Below are 15,716 nucleotides of genomic sequence, written 5' to 3'. Positions count from 1 at the left end.
AGGGGGCCGTCGAGAGGCCGAAACACAGAGCCCTGAACTGAAAAATTTTTTTCCCCCCCCATCATGAATCTGAGAAACTTCCTCGAGGAAGGATGGATCGGTACGTGGAAGTAAGCGTCCTGTAAATCCAAGGAAACCATCCAGTCCCCTGGACGAAGTGCTGCCAGCACTGAAGAAGGCGTTTCCATCGTGAACTTCTTCTTTTCTACGAAGAAGTTCAGGGCGCTTACATCCAACACCGGTCTCCATCCCCCTGAGGACTTCTGAACTAGGAAAAGGCGGTTGTAGAAGCCCGATGAAAGATGGTCTGTCACTAGTTCGATCGCCCCCTTCTCCAGCATCTGATCTACTGCTAGATGGAGAGCTTGATTCATGATGGGGTCTCTGTATCTGGCCGTCAGTTCCCTTGGGATGGTCGTCAAGGGAGGTCTTTCGACGAAAGGGATGAGGTAACCTCTCCTCAAAATAGACAGGGTCCAAGGATCTGCCCCTTTTTGGGCCCAGACTTCTGCAAACTCTAAGAGTCTGGCGCCCACCGTTGTTTGAAGGACTTGCAAGTTATTTGGGGGTTTGGGGGCTTTAACAGACTTGGCGAAAGTCTTACCCCTTCTTGAAGGTCTACGACCTCTGAACGTAGAGGTTCTTGATGAAGATGCCCCTCGAAAGGGTTCTCGAACACTTGCCTTTTCCTTCTTAGCCTTGGTAGGGAAGGAAGGGCGAGGTTTTCTTGCCGACTGTGCCAAAAGGTCCTGGGTGGCTTTGGCCGAAAGTGACCTCGAAATGTCCTGCACTCGATGTTTCGGGAACAACTGAGTAGACAGAGGAGCAAACAGCAAAGAAGACCTCTGAGCATGGGAGACCGACTTCGTTAAGAAGGAACAATAAACCGACCTCTTCTTCACGATCCCGGCCCCATAAAGGGAGGCGATTTCACTCGCTCCGTCTCTTACCGACTTGTCCATACAAGACAAAAACACACATAAGATCTTCTGGCGAAATTGACTCTGGCACTTCAATTTTCTTGGCTAGGACTCCCAACGACCAATCAAGGAAGTTAAATACTTCTAGCACTCTAAACATACCTTTGAGCATATGATCCAATTCATTCATTGCCCAAGTCGTCTTAGCAGAGTTAAGGGCAGTTCTCCTTGTCGAATCTACCAGCGCCGAAAAATCCGAATCAGCCGAAGACGGTAGACCCAATCCTAAGGGCTCTCCTGTTTCGTACCAGAAACCAGCGCGTCCTGATAACTTCGAAGGAGGAAAAGCGAACATCGTTTTCCCCGCTTCTTCTTTGGAAGCCATCCAGGAACCAAAACTCCTCAGTGCCTTCTTCATTGAAAGAGTTGGCTTCATCCTCACACAAGAAGAACTCTTCGCTGTCTTCGCCGTTGAAAAAAGTGAGTGAGGAGAAGGAGGAGCCGTAGAGTTAGGGAATCCCCAAAAACTTGTAAAAGTAGCTCTGTAAGCTTCTTGTAAGAAGAGACAGCAGCAGAAGTGTTCGGTTCCTCATCCGAACCTTCTAGGACGTCTTGTCGAGGCGAGCGCGGAAGATCCTTAGGTGACGAAGGGATCCTAGTAGGAGTTGAGCGAGAGGTTGGAGAACGCCCTCTCTTAGAAGAGTTCACATCCACTGGAGAACGATGAGAAGATCTGGGATGTCTACGATGAGACTCCCTCTTCGAGGTATACGGAATCTCAGCCGAAGGAGAGGTAGGGCTCCTACTCCGAGAATCCTCGGAAATATCCACAGGGCGCTTACGAGGAGGCGAGCGCCTACTATACTCTATGCGCCTATCCTGAGGCGAGCGGCTGCCAGGAGAAGAGCGCCTATCGAGAGCAGAGCGCTTGCGCGGCTCTCCTCTCCATACCTGTCCAGTTGCGTACGATCAACGGAAGTTCGACTGGAAGGCGAAATGCGCCTACTAGGAGAAGGCTGCTTGCGAGACTCTTGACATCTAACAAGAGGGTAACATTCAGGAGAAGAGCGCTTCAAAACTAACGAGCGCCTACTTGGAGAAGGGCGCTTCCGGGATTCCTGGTGCCTACCAAGAGACAAACGGTCAGGAGAAGTGCGCCTAGAAGCGGGAGAGCACCTACACGGAGAAGGGCGCTTGAAAGACTCTTGTTGTCTGCCCCTAGGAGAATAATCAGGAGTATGACGCCTTAAAAGAGACGAGCGCCTACTAGGAGATCTATGTGCAGTAGGCTCTTGGCGCCTACCTTGCGGGGAGCGGCTTACAGTAGGCCGTCTATCATGCACACGACTCCTACCAGACTCTAGATGCCTGTCAGGAAGAGAAAGTCACGATCCGACACTCGAGGAGAGTGACATCTGGAAGAAGAACGCCTACTTGTATAAGGGCGCCTTCTAGAATCTTGAGGCTGCTGAGGAGAAGTCTCACGCGAGGGAGTTGAAGAAATAGCGTGATGAGCAGGTGCAGTGCGCTTACCGGAAGCGGGAATCCAATCTGGAGAAAAAACTTCTTTCTCCATAGAGCGTCCTACCGATGTTTGGCGCCTTGAAATCGAAAGAGAGCCAGGCGAGCGAGGGCGCTCACGCGAGCCCCCACCTTCATACGAAACCTCCCCATATGAAGGAGAACGATCCTCTGAAGAGCGGCGCCTAGATCTCTTGATCGGAAGAGAAACGTCCTTCTTCCTACGTGATCTAACTGCTAGAGAGTCTGCTAGCGCCGTGATCTGAGCTTGAAGTCCCGCGAGTACTCTCGTAGGAGAATCTTGTTGTTCTTCCTCGGAAGCAGGCGCCGAGCGCGGAGCACGAGAAGAAGAACGATCACAGGATTTCTTGGGTTTCTTCGCCTCCACCGACGATTCTTCCGGAAAACCTCCGGACTAGAAGCCAAAGGACTGCAGGGAGCCTTCCAAGCCCTCTTCAACGGGCGCGACGCATCCGGGGAGTTCCAACCTCTCTTCGGAGAGGGAGACGACGAAGAGGAGAAGCATTGGCGTAGGAGCTCCTTCTTGTAGCGATCCGAGGCAGCCTGGGAGCGTACTTCAGGATCTGCCGAGGGGACGCCTGACCGGTGGGGGCTCTCCCTAGCCCTCCTGCGGCTTTCGACTTTCCTACTCCACTGGAACTGGGAGTCTGGAAGAGGTCTAGGCCTAGAGGCACTAAGGAGCCGGTCAGACGCACCCTCCACAACACTGGGGACACTGCACTGATCACTAACACTCTCCTTACCTTCCAACTGACGAATCTTCTGATCCATAGAACGAATCGTGGCTTTCAGAGCTGCCGCCTCCGAAGGCGAATCTTCGGCTTCGGTGCGGGGAGCCGGGGCTGCAACTTGGGAAGAAGGTTCTAATTCTACGTTAGTACTATTAGGATCCACATCCAACTCACTCATTCTAGATCTGCTAGAACTTCTAGAGGAAGCCTTACGCACTCTATCACGTTCCAACTTCCTAACATAAGAAGAGAGAGCCTTATATTCTTCTTCATTCAATCCCTTACATTCACTACAAGGGTTAGCAAAAGAACATTCATTCCCCCTGCATTTAATGCAAACCGTGTGGGGGTCTACCGAAGCTTTCGGCAACCTCACTTTACATCCTTCATTCACGCAAACCCTAAACAAAACCGAAGTTTTAACTACTGAATCTAGGTCAGACATCGTTAAAGAAAATCCAAATCAAAATCAAACCGGTCCACAATCAGCGTATGCCAAGCCAAACAAAGCGAATACGTCACCAAAAGAAGTCCAAATTAACTCCAGGCAAGCGAGAATCGAAAAACTATCGAGAGGAACCGACAACAGTTGTTATCGTTCCCGCGACAGAGAAAAATCTGACAAGCTACGGGAGTGGTTCGTACATCCGCCACCCAGCGGCGGGTAAGGTAGACCACCTAACCTACCTGTCGCGTGTGCCGCGAGATTTGAAATTCTGTCGGGAACGTCCGAGACTATAGCTAAGTATATATCTGTCAGGGAAGTTCATGTACAAAAATGTAAATTGAAGTTTAATATACAGTCTTTTCACTAACCAAGGAAAATGTAAATTGATAGAACTGGAAGTACAAAAGTCACCCTTGGTAGCTTGAAATGTTACAGAACAACATTCTAATCAATCACAAACCTCCCACTCTGTCACTTTCACTGTCTAATAGTACGTAATCTTCTCTTGTCAGACAGTGTCACAAATTTCCTAAGCAAAGGAACAATTTGAGGAAATACAGGCAAAAATATTCATCTGAATCAAGAAAAAATTATCACTTTCCTCCTCTGGTTTCTTATTTACAAAAGTGAATGATGTTTGGTACAATCTTCAACTTGGTGTTTTAAGTATGAATGATAAGCATAAAATATGGATATGGTCTTGCACATGTGAAAAATAATCCAGCAACTGACAAACACGAAAATACATAATAATACCGTCACAGGTGCATGAACTACATAGTAAGCCTTACAGGATCTCTGACCATGGTGTGTGAAACCTAATACGTACGTACATACCAACCTCTTAGAAGATGGTATCATTACAAATAAGCATGATTAAATTGTTAAGCAAAGACAGATACCCAGGTAACAATACATGCTAGCTCTTCTAACCTACATTATTCTGACATGTAATCTTCTCCACAATGGAAACGTAACTATAAATTATACAAGAGTTACAGCATAATTCTCACACCGGCAAAAACTGAAGTGTAATCTGAACACATACCTTCATAACTCTTCTTAAACAAGTCAATCCTTCAATCCTTCGACGTTGAAGTAAGTTATCCAGATGACAAAATGCTTACGAAGCACAGTATAAAGCTGGCAAGATCAAAGCGCAAAAGAAAGTCTAATATGACTCAAATACCAAGTAAAGTTAAAAAACACTTTTCTTTTTGCTTACGTTATAGCTTCTCTGTGCATCTGGATAACAGGCACACCATTACTGTCAAGTCCATCAATGTTTCAAAGCTACTTAATGTTTCATCACAAATATTTAAACACACGCAAACAAAAAAGGGATATATTTTACCTTAGAAATAGTGCTGAAGGAACCTATTCACGGAGCGACACGGCCGAGCCCAGAAATGGTATATGAGATCACAAACTATTCCAAAAATGTTTAAAAGCCAGATAATCAGAATACGAAAACAATCATCAGACTCATAATACCAAATGTAAATACAAAACTCCCAAAATACAGGCACAAAAACAAAGCTCGATTACCCTGCAACTTCCGAAATAAGCAAACTTCATGTTAAAACCAGCATTGAAACTTACACAGATTCAAGGATTGTCATGGTAAAACACACAAAAGAATGCATACATAGAAAACTCAAGTATGGTACTTGTCAGTAATGGTATGTAAATGAGCCTCTCACCTGTCCGTGATTCCATGATCTGTGAAACAAAAAATACAAAATACTAGTAGTACTTATATTAAAAATGATATTGTTATGATACAATAAAGTTTGTTCATACTTACCTGGCAGATATATATAATCAAGTACCCACCCACCTCCCCTCAGGGGACAGTGGAAATAAAAATTATGAATAGAAAATGGGAATGGTTCCTGATACCCGCCTCCCAGCGGCGGGAATGGGTACTAACCACCTGGCCGACCACTGTGTGTGCCGGAAGTTTTTGAAATTCTGTCGGACTTCAGAAAATACAGCTATATATATATCTGCCAGGTAAGTATGAACAAACTTTATTGTATCATAACAATATCATTTTGTTCATGAAACTTACCTGTCAGATATATATATAGCTGAATCCCACCGTTGGAGGTGGGAAGGGACAGAATAGAAGGATTTTGGGAAACAAATGCATGCAGATGATTTACATCTTGGTTCCACCTGTTAGCATAGCTGACTTCGTGATTACTGTCACCCAAGTCTGCTTCTGCTTTACTAGAGTTGCCAGCGAGGTAGAGACCTATAAAGCTGGTGTACTTCAGATGATCTGTCAACGGGGGCATGACCACAATGTGACTAGACCATATTGACCATACCATGAGGGCTAAGAAGTAAAATAAATAAATATATATATATATATATATATATATATATATATATATATATATATATATATATATATATATCACCACCTGACCAACCTAGCCAAAGTTAAGGTGTTTTAACTAAGGCTTAAGAGTTAAGAAGTCGCCATTGGCGGCGACTCAATAACTAAATTAAGAGCTCTTCCTAACCATTTTCTACAGGATAGGACGAGTGGTACTTCTTGCCCCCAAGATTGTGTCTGCAGACACGTATGGCCCTATCGAGCAGCAGATCTCATATGCCGTCTTCACATCCCGCAGCAAGTGTGAAGCGAACACAGAGTTGCTTCGCTAAAACGTGGTACTCAGTATGTTACCGAGTGCCATGCTCTGTTGAAATGCTTCCGAGGCCGCGCCCTCACCTCGTGAGCATTCAGATCAAAAGATTTCAAATCTTTGTGCAAACACAATGAAGGAGCCTTTTTGAAAGAACTCCTTAACACTAAAGCCAGGGTGTTCTTTGATATGGGCAAGTCTGGTCTTTTTCGGAACACTGCAGATTGTCCGAAGGACCTCGACTTTCTTTAGTTTTATGTAGATAAAACTTGAGAGACCCGACAGGGCACAGGACTCTCTCTGGCTCTTGCCCAATAACTTGTGCCATCCCTTGATTCCAAGCTCCTGGCCCAAGGACTAGACAGGTTTCCATTCTTAGGCCACAACGGAAGGTTTAGCGAACACACCGCATTGTTCCCTAAAGCCAAAACTTCTGACGATGGCTTAAAACCTCACTAACCCTCTTTGTCGTATCTAGAGTGGTAAGAAAATAGGCCTTTCTGGTCACGTGCAATAAGTTAACCGAAAGGAGAGGTTCGAAATGCTTTGACATCAAGAACTTCAGACTACGTCTAAGTTCCATATAGAAAGCTTCGATCTGGACATGCAGTCAGTCCGTCTGTACTAAAGTCAGGTGACCGACCAAGTGACCAGTCAGATGAATCAAGGACAGCAAGGCTGTACCCTGAAGACTATAAGGCACTATTCTTCGCTGAAGGATGAGTGTCTGGACTGCCTGGGCGATTCAAGCTAAGCAAACCTTGGGGGTGTATCAACTCAACCCAACGTCGTCAGCAAATCAACTCATGAGCAACTCCTGACTCGAGCTTCTGGTGCCAGAAGAAAGGAGCGCAGAGCAAAAAGGCGATTCAGTCCCGAAGGACGAATGCCTGACAGTCCAACCTGGTCTCATGTTACACGATCATCGGGGGTGTATAAACGTAACCGACTTCGTCAACAAGAAACTCAGGGCTACTAAATGTCGCCTGATCTCGCACGAGTGTCTGACTCCGAGAAAACAGGTGAGACAAAAAGTAGATGGTGAGCGAGTTTTGAGATTCCACAGAACTCAAAGATCGTGAAGGGCTTTGTTGTTTGACAGAAGCAAATCTCTGAGCCCAAAGGCCGTCAACAACATATTTGCGTATTCTTTAATAGTTGTGACTGCCTGCTTATCCCATTCTTCAGACGGAGAGGGAAGACGGTAATCTTATTCCTGTCAACATCTCGATAGTCTGAACGTAGTCAAACTCAGAGTGGAGAGGTTATAAGTACCTTTCGTGTCAAGAGTAGACCGACTCTCTCGGAAAAGGTCCTTGGAAAATGAACTAGGAAGGACGTGACCTCAGTGAAACCAGGATCTTGAAGGCCAACATGGGGCGATCAGCGTCATTGTCGCTCCCTGTGACATCTTAAATCATCTTATTACATTTCTTAAGCGTTTGAAAAAAGGGGAAAAGAGACTAAACATCCATCCCCGTTCAATACCATAGGATGGCGTTTAATGCTACCGCTCCCGGATCGAGAATAAGGGAGCAGAGAAGCCTCTTCGTCCTCAACATAGCAAAGAGATGAATGAAAGGACGTCCTTAAAGTCTCCACAACTCTCAACATACTTCTAAACAAAGATTCCACTCGGAAGTCAGTAGTTGCTGCCGTCGATCAAGAAGATTAGTACGGACTTTTGCAATCCTGTAACGAACCTCTAGAGGATCGTTACGCTCTATGCCTGTTGTTATAATACGCTCTTTCTCGTAAACTCGAACAGGGACCAGAGAGAAGATACTTCTTAAGATATGAGAGAGCTCTGGAATATCCGAGTTGATCTGGACCACAGGTTCCAAAAACTCGTTTCGAGGACTGGAGGGACGACCGAATTGCTTCCACTTCTTTCAGATTATGTTCCAGGACATCTGAAACCCTCTCCAGATGTCCAGCACCTTCTCTCTATCACCTCAGGTGATACTTGACGCACTGAGAGATGTTCAGAATCATTCCTAGATCTTTGATAAAATTTCAGTTTTCCGGTAGGAAAAACCTGTAGAGGTCTGAATTGCAGTCTATTCAGGGAAACAAACTTCTTCAGGAAGGAAATGGTCCCCAGCATGCTCATCCATTCCCTCACCGAGTATGCTTACTTCCCTAATAAGGCTGCACTTTGCCTTAGCAGGAGAGCATATAATAGTGCAATGTTGCTGTAGACTCGTAGTCCTATACCGTGCGGTAACGAGCACTGAAAGAATTAAGAGATATCTCTGTTGAACATAGTAAGGCAAAACGAATGCAAGGTTTATTCATTCATGTAAGAAATCCCCTCAATCTTAGGCTAAAGTCCGTGATTGTAGGGCAGAGATACATTTAGTCAGTCAAACCCGCAGGAGAGAGAGACGTAACCGCCAGCACAGAGATACGGTTAGTCAGTCAATCCCGCAGGAGAGAGAGACGTAACCTACCGCACATGACAGCGAACGAGCTGGTACTGGCTCGGAAGTCGGTTGGACTTCTACGAAGAAATATGTCCGTTATTTTTTTTTTTTGAGCAGAAAGAGACTCAATCTGGTATATTTAAGCGAAACAGAAAACACTAAATATAGAGGTGCGTTTGTGTCGTCATAACACTACCATACAACGGTAAAGGATAAATCAGAAACTCCTGGAAGGCTGCAGGGAGTAACGATTAAATGTCCTTTAAATAATAGACAATAGACCTCTCGGTTGCCATCCGAAGGGGTAACTACAGCAAGCATGTATGACTTGAACCAACCAGTAGTAAAATAACGCAAGGCAAAATATGATATTGTTATAATACAATAAAGTTTGTTCATACTTACCTGGCAGACATATCTATAACTGAATTCGGAAATACAGCTACATACATATCTGACATGCAAGTTTCATGAACAAATCTTAGAGAATCGAAGCGGACAGCTCAAGCTTCTTATGTTATTGGACATAAGCGTTCATTGACGTAGTCTACAAGTCTATTTCTTGTACGAGTCTGCGGTTGATGAATGAGAGCTCTTCCGAATCTTGTCAAAAAGAGCTTATCCGCTTACGCAATATAAAGTTATTGAGATGATTGTCAATGAGAACTAACCCATTTACGGGACAAAGAGATATTTTGTCAATGAGGGGATACCCACTTACTTGACAAAACGATAGTATACTGTCAATGGGGGAAAGTCACTGAATTGACAAAACGTAATCCAGGAAGTCGAGCATATCATTTTTCCGATTCACGTATCAATGGAGGAAGGGGCAAGAATCCTGTTAAGAGACTGGGCTTACGGCAGGTAGGACCCCGATGTTCAACTTCGGCAGCGTAGTCCCGAACTAGGAACTAACAAAATCTATCATCTGAAAAGCCCCTTCAGATGGATCAGATGGACTAAAAGTTTGCAACCTAAATTTATTGGCAGTATGGCAAAGGAAGTCCTGTCTTGCGCTTTCCTGAAGAGCATCCTCTTGATGAGTGCCTTTGCAAGATTCCTACCGAACGTTTTCGAGCATCATGACGTGGAGGACGTCGAGCTTTTACATAACCCGTAACTGCCTTATCGCAAAGTCTTGACTGCGGTAGAGCAAACGAGATCTTCCCTTGAGCTTTCCTTAATTCCATCCACCTTTGCAAAAAGCAATATAAATTGACAGAGACCTCTTGAATCCACGAAACCCGAGGTCTTGCTGGGTTTCGAAGACGAAGTTGTCTGTTCACTTTAAGCTTCCTCCAAAGCACTGCTTACTTCACATTCTTTGCAGGTGAGGTAGAAGGTATCACCGATGGTAGAGGTAAAAATTCTTTAGGCCCAAATCGTAAACAAGAGCTTGAAGAGTTCAACAGAAACGTTCAGCCAGGCGAAACACCTGGCGTGCGCTGGAGCGCGCGCTCGGCGTCCACTGGCACGCGTGCTTGGTGTCCACTGGCCCGCGCTCGGCGTCCACTGGCGCGCGCTCGGCGTCACTGGCGCGCGCTCGGCGTCCACTGGCGCGCGCTCGGCGTCCACTGGCGCGCGCGCTCGGCGTCCACTGGCGCGCGCGCTCGGCGGGCACCCGAGCGGGCCTGGCGTCCATCCGAGCGTCCCGTCCAAGCCGAGTGTAAAAGAAGCGTGCAGAAAACCGTCACGCTCCTGACAGGCGTCAAAACAAGCGAGAGAAACTGCCTTCAGGGAAGAGCGAGATACATCTCGGAGAGAAATCCGACTGCACAAAGCAGTCTCAGGAGAAGGGTTGATCGTGTGAGAATACGAGGGGCGAGGGAATGCCTTCTTATTCTCACAGTAACAAAGCTCGGACGTCCGCTCTCAAAAGCATCCTGCTACTATGACTTCTTTTTCATATTTCTCGGTGGAAAGACGTACACGTGATCAGACGACGTTCACCTTCTTACTTCTCACTGAAACGCATAACGAGAGAGAGAGAGAGAGAGGACGTGAAGCGTCCTCTTCTATAAAGCTTCTATTTAGAGGGCGCGAGTCCTTCTGAAAGCTCCAACCCCTGCGCGGGAGGACGCTTCGGAGGACGAGAAGCAATCCTTCAGGATTCGTGCACGTGCACGCACTTTGGCAGCCTGGGAGTATCTTCAGGTCTGCCGAAGGCACGTCAGATCGGTGGGGGTTCCTCGTAACCCTCCTTCGGCTTTCGACATGCTCTCTCCCTGTGTTCCTGGGAGTCAAGCAGACTCTAGAGGCGAAATAAGGCCGATCTGCCGCACCCTCCACTACACAAGGGGCACTGTCACTGCACTTAACCACTTCACTTTTGCTCTCTAAAGCAAGCACTTTCGATTCTAAGTTACGAATCGATAGAGTATTAGAGAAAGGGCAATACCCTCTACAGACACTGTTTTAGGGCCCGAAGGCAACACTACAGGGTTAGGAGTAACAATTACAGAAGTAGCACTCTTCACAACAATGAAGGAGAGCGAGCACCTCTCGCAGACATATTCATAGCCCGTAGGCCATACTACAGGGTTAGGCATAATAAAGTCTACAGGAAGGTTAGCAGGTTCACTACCCTGACTTTTGTTTACTGATTAATTGCGTACATACGAATCATACGTCTTCCTTACGGAATTAGACAAAGTCTCACACTCCTTACATGACAAATCTCAACAAAGAAGCCAGACCCATACCCCTCGTGCTTACCAAGTGCGGATCTACCGAAGCTTTCGGTAGCCACACCCTATCTTTGCAGACAACACCCTCTGAAACTAGGCTAAGTAGATTCAGATATCTTATGCAAAAATGAATAAAATTCAAATCAATTTAAGATAGCGTATGCCTAGCCACAAATCCAAGTAAATAAATCAAAAGACAATTAGGATACTTAGCGGCAATGAAGTTTCCAAAATCCTAAGATAGAGGTACTGAAAACAGGTGTTTCCAGCACCAGCGACAGAAAAATTATGAATAGAAAATGGGAATGGTTCCTGATACCCGCCTCCCAGCGGCGGGAATGGGTACTAACCACCTGACCGACCACTGCGTGTGCCGGAGGTTTTTGAAATTCTGATATATATATCTGACAGGTAAGTTTCATGAACAAAATATACATTCAGAAAAACAATTTAAAATGGTTGCCCCTCCCCGAGTAACAATAAAGCCATGCAATATCAGATTTGGCAATTTACTTGCATTACTGCTCTAATAACCCAATTTAACAAGGAAATGAGTGATTTTTTCAATTATATTACTTGTAAACAAGCCTGCTCTAAGGTGAGCTTAGTCTATGAATACAAACTGACTAAGGTTTTTCATAACATTATACAAAACAGTTAATAACAGGAAGATGGAAATTATCAATGAGACAAGGTTTCTTTAGTATCTCACAGCCTAAATTCTACAATTTTCTAAGTTACCCTATTGCCACCAATCATATCAGATTACCCTTGACACAGACAACTCTAAAGGATACAATGATAACTTTTAACTTAATTACACTGGATACAAATACCTAATCATAGTCAGGTAATTTCATGTAAACAAAATCTTGCGAAGAACGACGAAGCATTCAACAAGCCCATGTACATGACTTCTTTATTTCCAAACTGAAATACTATTATCTTATGATACTGTACACAAAAAATCGGTCGACAGCACCCCAGAAAGGCTTAATTAATAAAATTTATATTTTTTCAACCAATTAACTCTAGTAGGGAGTAACTCACAAGAAAAGCCAATAGTACATACATATTAATAATCACTTACATATTCATTCATAATTTAACAGCTGAATTGTGGATGAACTCCACATGCAAAACATCTCATTAACCACATCTGGTTAATGAGAAGTGACAGACATGCACTTATTATTGCACATCCTCCAGATCCACTTCAAGACTAAAGTTCAACTATGATGAAAACCAACAAAGAATGTAATGATTATGTATATCTTAAATTGGGTCTGTGGGACAAACTCATTCCCTGAGAGATCGATGACCAGTCTCCAGCTACCCGTTGCCTTCTCCATCACGTAAAGATGTCTGTAAAACCACAAAAATTGATCATCTACAACTTCTAGCACATTCTTCTCCAATAACCATTGCACATTTACCTGGCCAGAGCTTTTGGGGATCACTGATGGTAAGATGGAAACAGTACTGGTACATAAGAAGTTGGGACGGGGGTTGGAAGGTATTGTGTAGCCATTCCAAAGGTCACAGACTAACCAGGGATCTGCCAACCTCTGCCACATTACCGAGACAACAAGCATCCCTTTACTAGCAGCTGGATAAGGGGACTGCTAATCTCAGTGTCCCCCTTCCTTCTCCTTCAACTTTGCCACTCTTCCTAGCTGAGGCAAGGAGGGGATGCAAAAGGACTAGGAAGGCTCCTTGCCCTTTTTTAGGAAGAAGTTTGGGTTCCTTGTCTGTTTGTTGGAAGGAGAGTTCCTCCCAAAGCTGGACAAAGGTGTAGCCTTCTATTCAGTGTTCCAGAACAAGAGGCTACTCTCTAAGGAAACACCTCGTTAACTTCACCTTCTATCCTCTGATAAGAAAGTGTGGTGGCATTTACAAGTTTAGGTTTATATGATGAAATTGTGTTTTTTTTTCATTTGTACTTGTACACATATATGTTTTTGTTTGTTAGTGCTTGAGAGGTTCAAGATCATGTTCTTTTCTGTTTTTTTTTACTTGAAGTTTGCTTGAGCAAGATAGGATTAAGTGAGTGGGCTATGCTCCCCTTCACCTGTGCACTGGCTTCGACATGAAGAATCTTGGGTGACTAAACAGTGAAGAGAAACAGGGTTGTGTTCTGAATGCTTGCTCTACGTCGCAGCAAGTATTATCTCTAAATCACTTGTGAGGAACTAGAGTCTGGATTTGTTCAAGTTCCAAGTAGGAATTGATAATGCAAAACATTTTCAAGTGATTTTATAGATGTGTTCCAAGGAAATTAAGAACATTGTGAGATGAATGAGAGTGAAATTAGGCTGACAGTGAAGTTGTATACTATAATTCAAAGCTGGAAAATCCCAAGTTGACTTGATAAAGCTTTGCCATTCAATTGTGCATTCACCTATCCTGCCTGTAGTCCTTCATGACATAGTAACATAGCAAACAAACTTAATGGAAGAGCTCATGGTAGCTTAGTTAAAATAGATGGAATACCTAATCATCTGAAAAAACACTGGATGCATTAACTATATATTAAGATTGATATATAAGGTTAAGATTCTTTTGATAGTTGTGGGAAAACTCCATTATTAACATTGATAAAATAGGTTATAGTTCTTTTGATAGGTGAGAAAACTATACTGTAGAATTAAAATTGAGAAAACTATACTGTAGAATTAAAATTGAAGTTGGGATGTTCTGATGAACTATAGTGTTAAAATTAGGTAAAGTTTCTGACTATAGTGTTAAAATTAGGTAAAGTTTCCAACTATAGTGTTAAAATTAGGTAAAGTTTCCGTTCTGTAGGATAAGGTAATAAATTCAATTAAGGAAAGTCAGTTTTATTTAGTAACTTCTAAATTTGTTCCAATCAACCTACACCAATTGTGTAAAAGAAAAAGCCCCTACAACACCAGTGATGGAAGTCAGCAAGAGCTTTTAATCAGAAGCTGAGCTACGATGGTAGTGCACCTTGAAGGAGGCTCAAGATTTGGCTGCTAACAAGACTACATTCTTGATGGAGGTCTTGTGTCAGTCCACAGATCAATGAGCCCAACTGCATAGTAGTCTAAGCAATCTTCAGTACATAAATCTTTCTCTGCCATGTCACCAGCAAAGGAAGGAGCTTGCTTAATCTGCTAGACAGCAAGAAATTTTCTCACCACAAAATCAGACCATTCACCTGGTTCAAAACACAAACTAGCGAAGACCACAGCAATCTGAATGACTCTCACATCAGGAGCACAACCAACGGTAAGCTCAACTGATGAAACTGGGTTTAGATAGGGCACTTCAGTTTCCTACCCAAAAACAATTTCACTCCTTAATAAGCTCAATCTCATGAAAGTGTTGTTTCAACTCTTTCTGCTAGGGTTCTAATGGAAGGGGATCCAGCAGTCCCATCAGATCTCCGAAAGAACAAGAGGGATCTTTTCCCATGAAAGAAAACAACTTTGTCAGCTCGCCCCTGAGATAAATCACAGGCATGTGGTAAAGAATCAGTTCCACCAGCACCAACTGGCATGCCATGGGACAAGGATGAACTCTGAACAGAAAAGGATTCTGAAACTAGTAGAGGTCACAAGAGAGCAAAAACAAGTGCTATCATGCATGGGCACCTTCAAGGCTAAAGGGCACACACAAAATAACAATGGACTTGCATGATAACATAGACACAGATCACCTCGTACTGTATAACAGCGACTTCTCACATGTGAACCCAGTCTCTTTGCCTAAGATCAGGAGATCACACTCATACAGAGCAAGAAGGTAGTGTTAACTTTACTCCATGTGCCTTAATAAAAACAGGTATACAAAATTGGGGAAGGCCTCCTGTGAAAAAGAAACCCATGTCCACCCTTCCTACAGTAGATGTTACATGCATAGACAAGTAACTGCTGCTGCTAACCCTAAAAGGGGGAAGGCTAAACTGTGGGTTTGTATGATTTAATAGTTTCATTTTGCTGTTATTTTTTTCATATGACAGTCAGAAGGTGGTCAAGTTCATGGGTTTTTTTTTTTTTACTTGCATTTTGCTTGAAAGCGGTAGGGTAGAGAGGGCTCCCCTTCACCTGGATGCCCACACTTGAAAGCTTGCCCTGCTTTGCAACAAGTTTTATCTATAGTTTGCTGTTGTGTGGTCATTAATTGGATAAATGGGTACATGATGAAAACTGCCTTTATCGAACATTTCTATACGAAATATGGAAAACTCAGTTGAAAATCAGTTGTGTGAACTGTCCATTTTGAATTATCTTTAAATCACTTGTGGGAACCTGGAATCTGATTTATTCTAGTGAT

The 15,716-nt window shown here is 44.0% G+C and overlaps 1 protein-coding gene across 1 annotated transcript in view; it reads right to left on the bottom strand.

Moving 5' to 3' along the window:
* The window catches only part of LOC135210707 (prostaglandin G/H synthase 1-like), a 300,730-nt gene that overhangs the window by 232,854 nt on the left and 52,160 nt on the right, over positions 1-15,716 (bottom strand). Inside the window, exon 3 of the mRNA XM_064243475.1 lies at positions 5,345-5,363. Within this exon, the coding sequence (XP_064099545.1) occupies positions 5,345-5,360 (16 nt within the window). The 5' untranslated portion in view covers positions 5,361-5,363. The remainder of the gene's footprint in view (positions 1-5,344; positions 5,364-15,716) is intronic.

This window comes from Macrobrachium nipponense, chromosome 4 (assembly GCF_015104395.2).
Source record: "Macrobrachium nipponense isolate FS-2020 chromosome 4, ASM1510439v2, whole genome shotgun sequence".
NCBI lineage: Eukaryota > Metazoa > Arthropoda > Malacostraca > Decapoda > Palaemonidae > Macrobrachium > Macrobrachium nipponense.
This window is presented reverse-complemented; position numbering and strand designations above follow the sequence as displayed.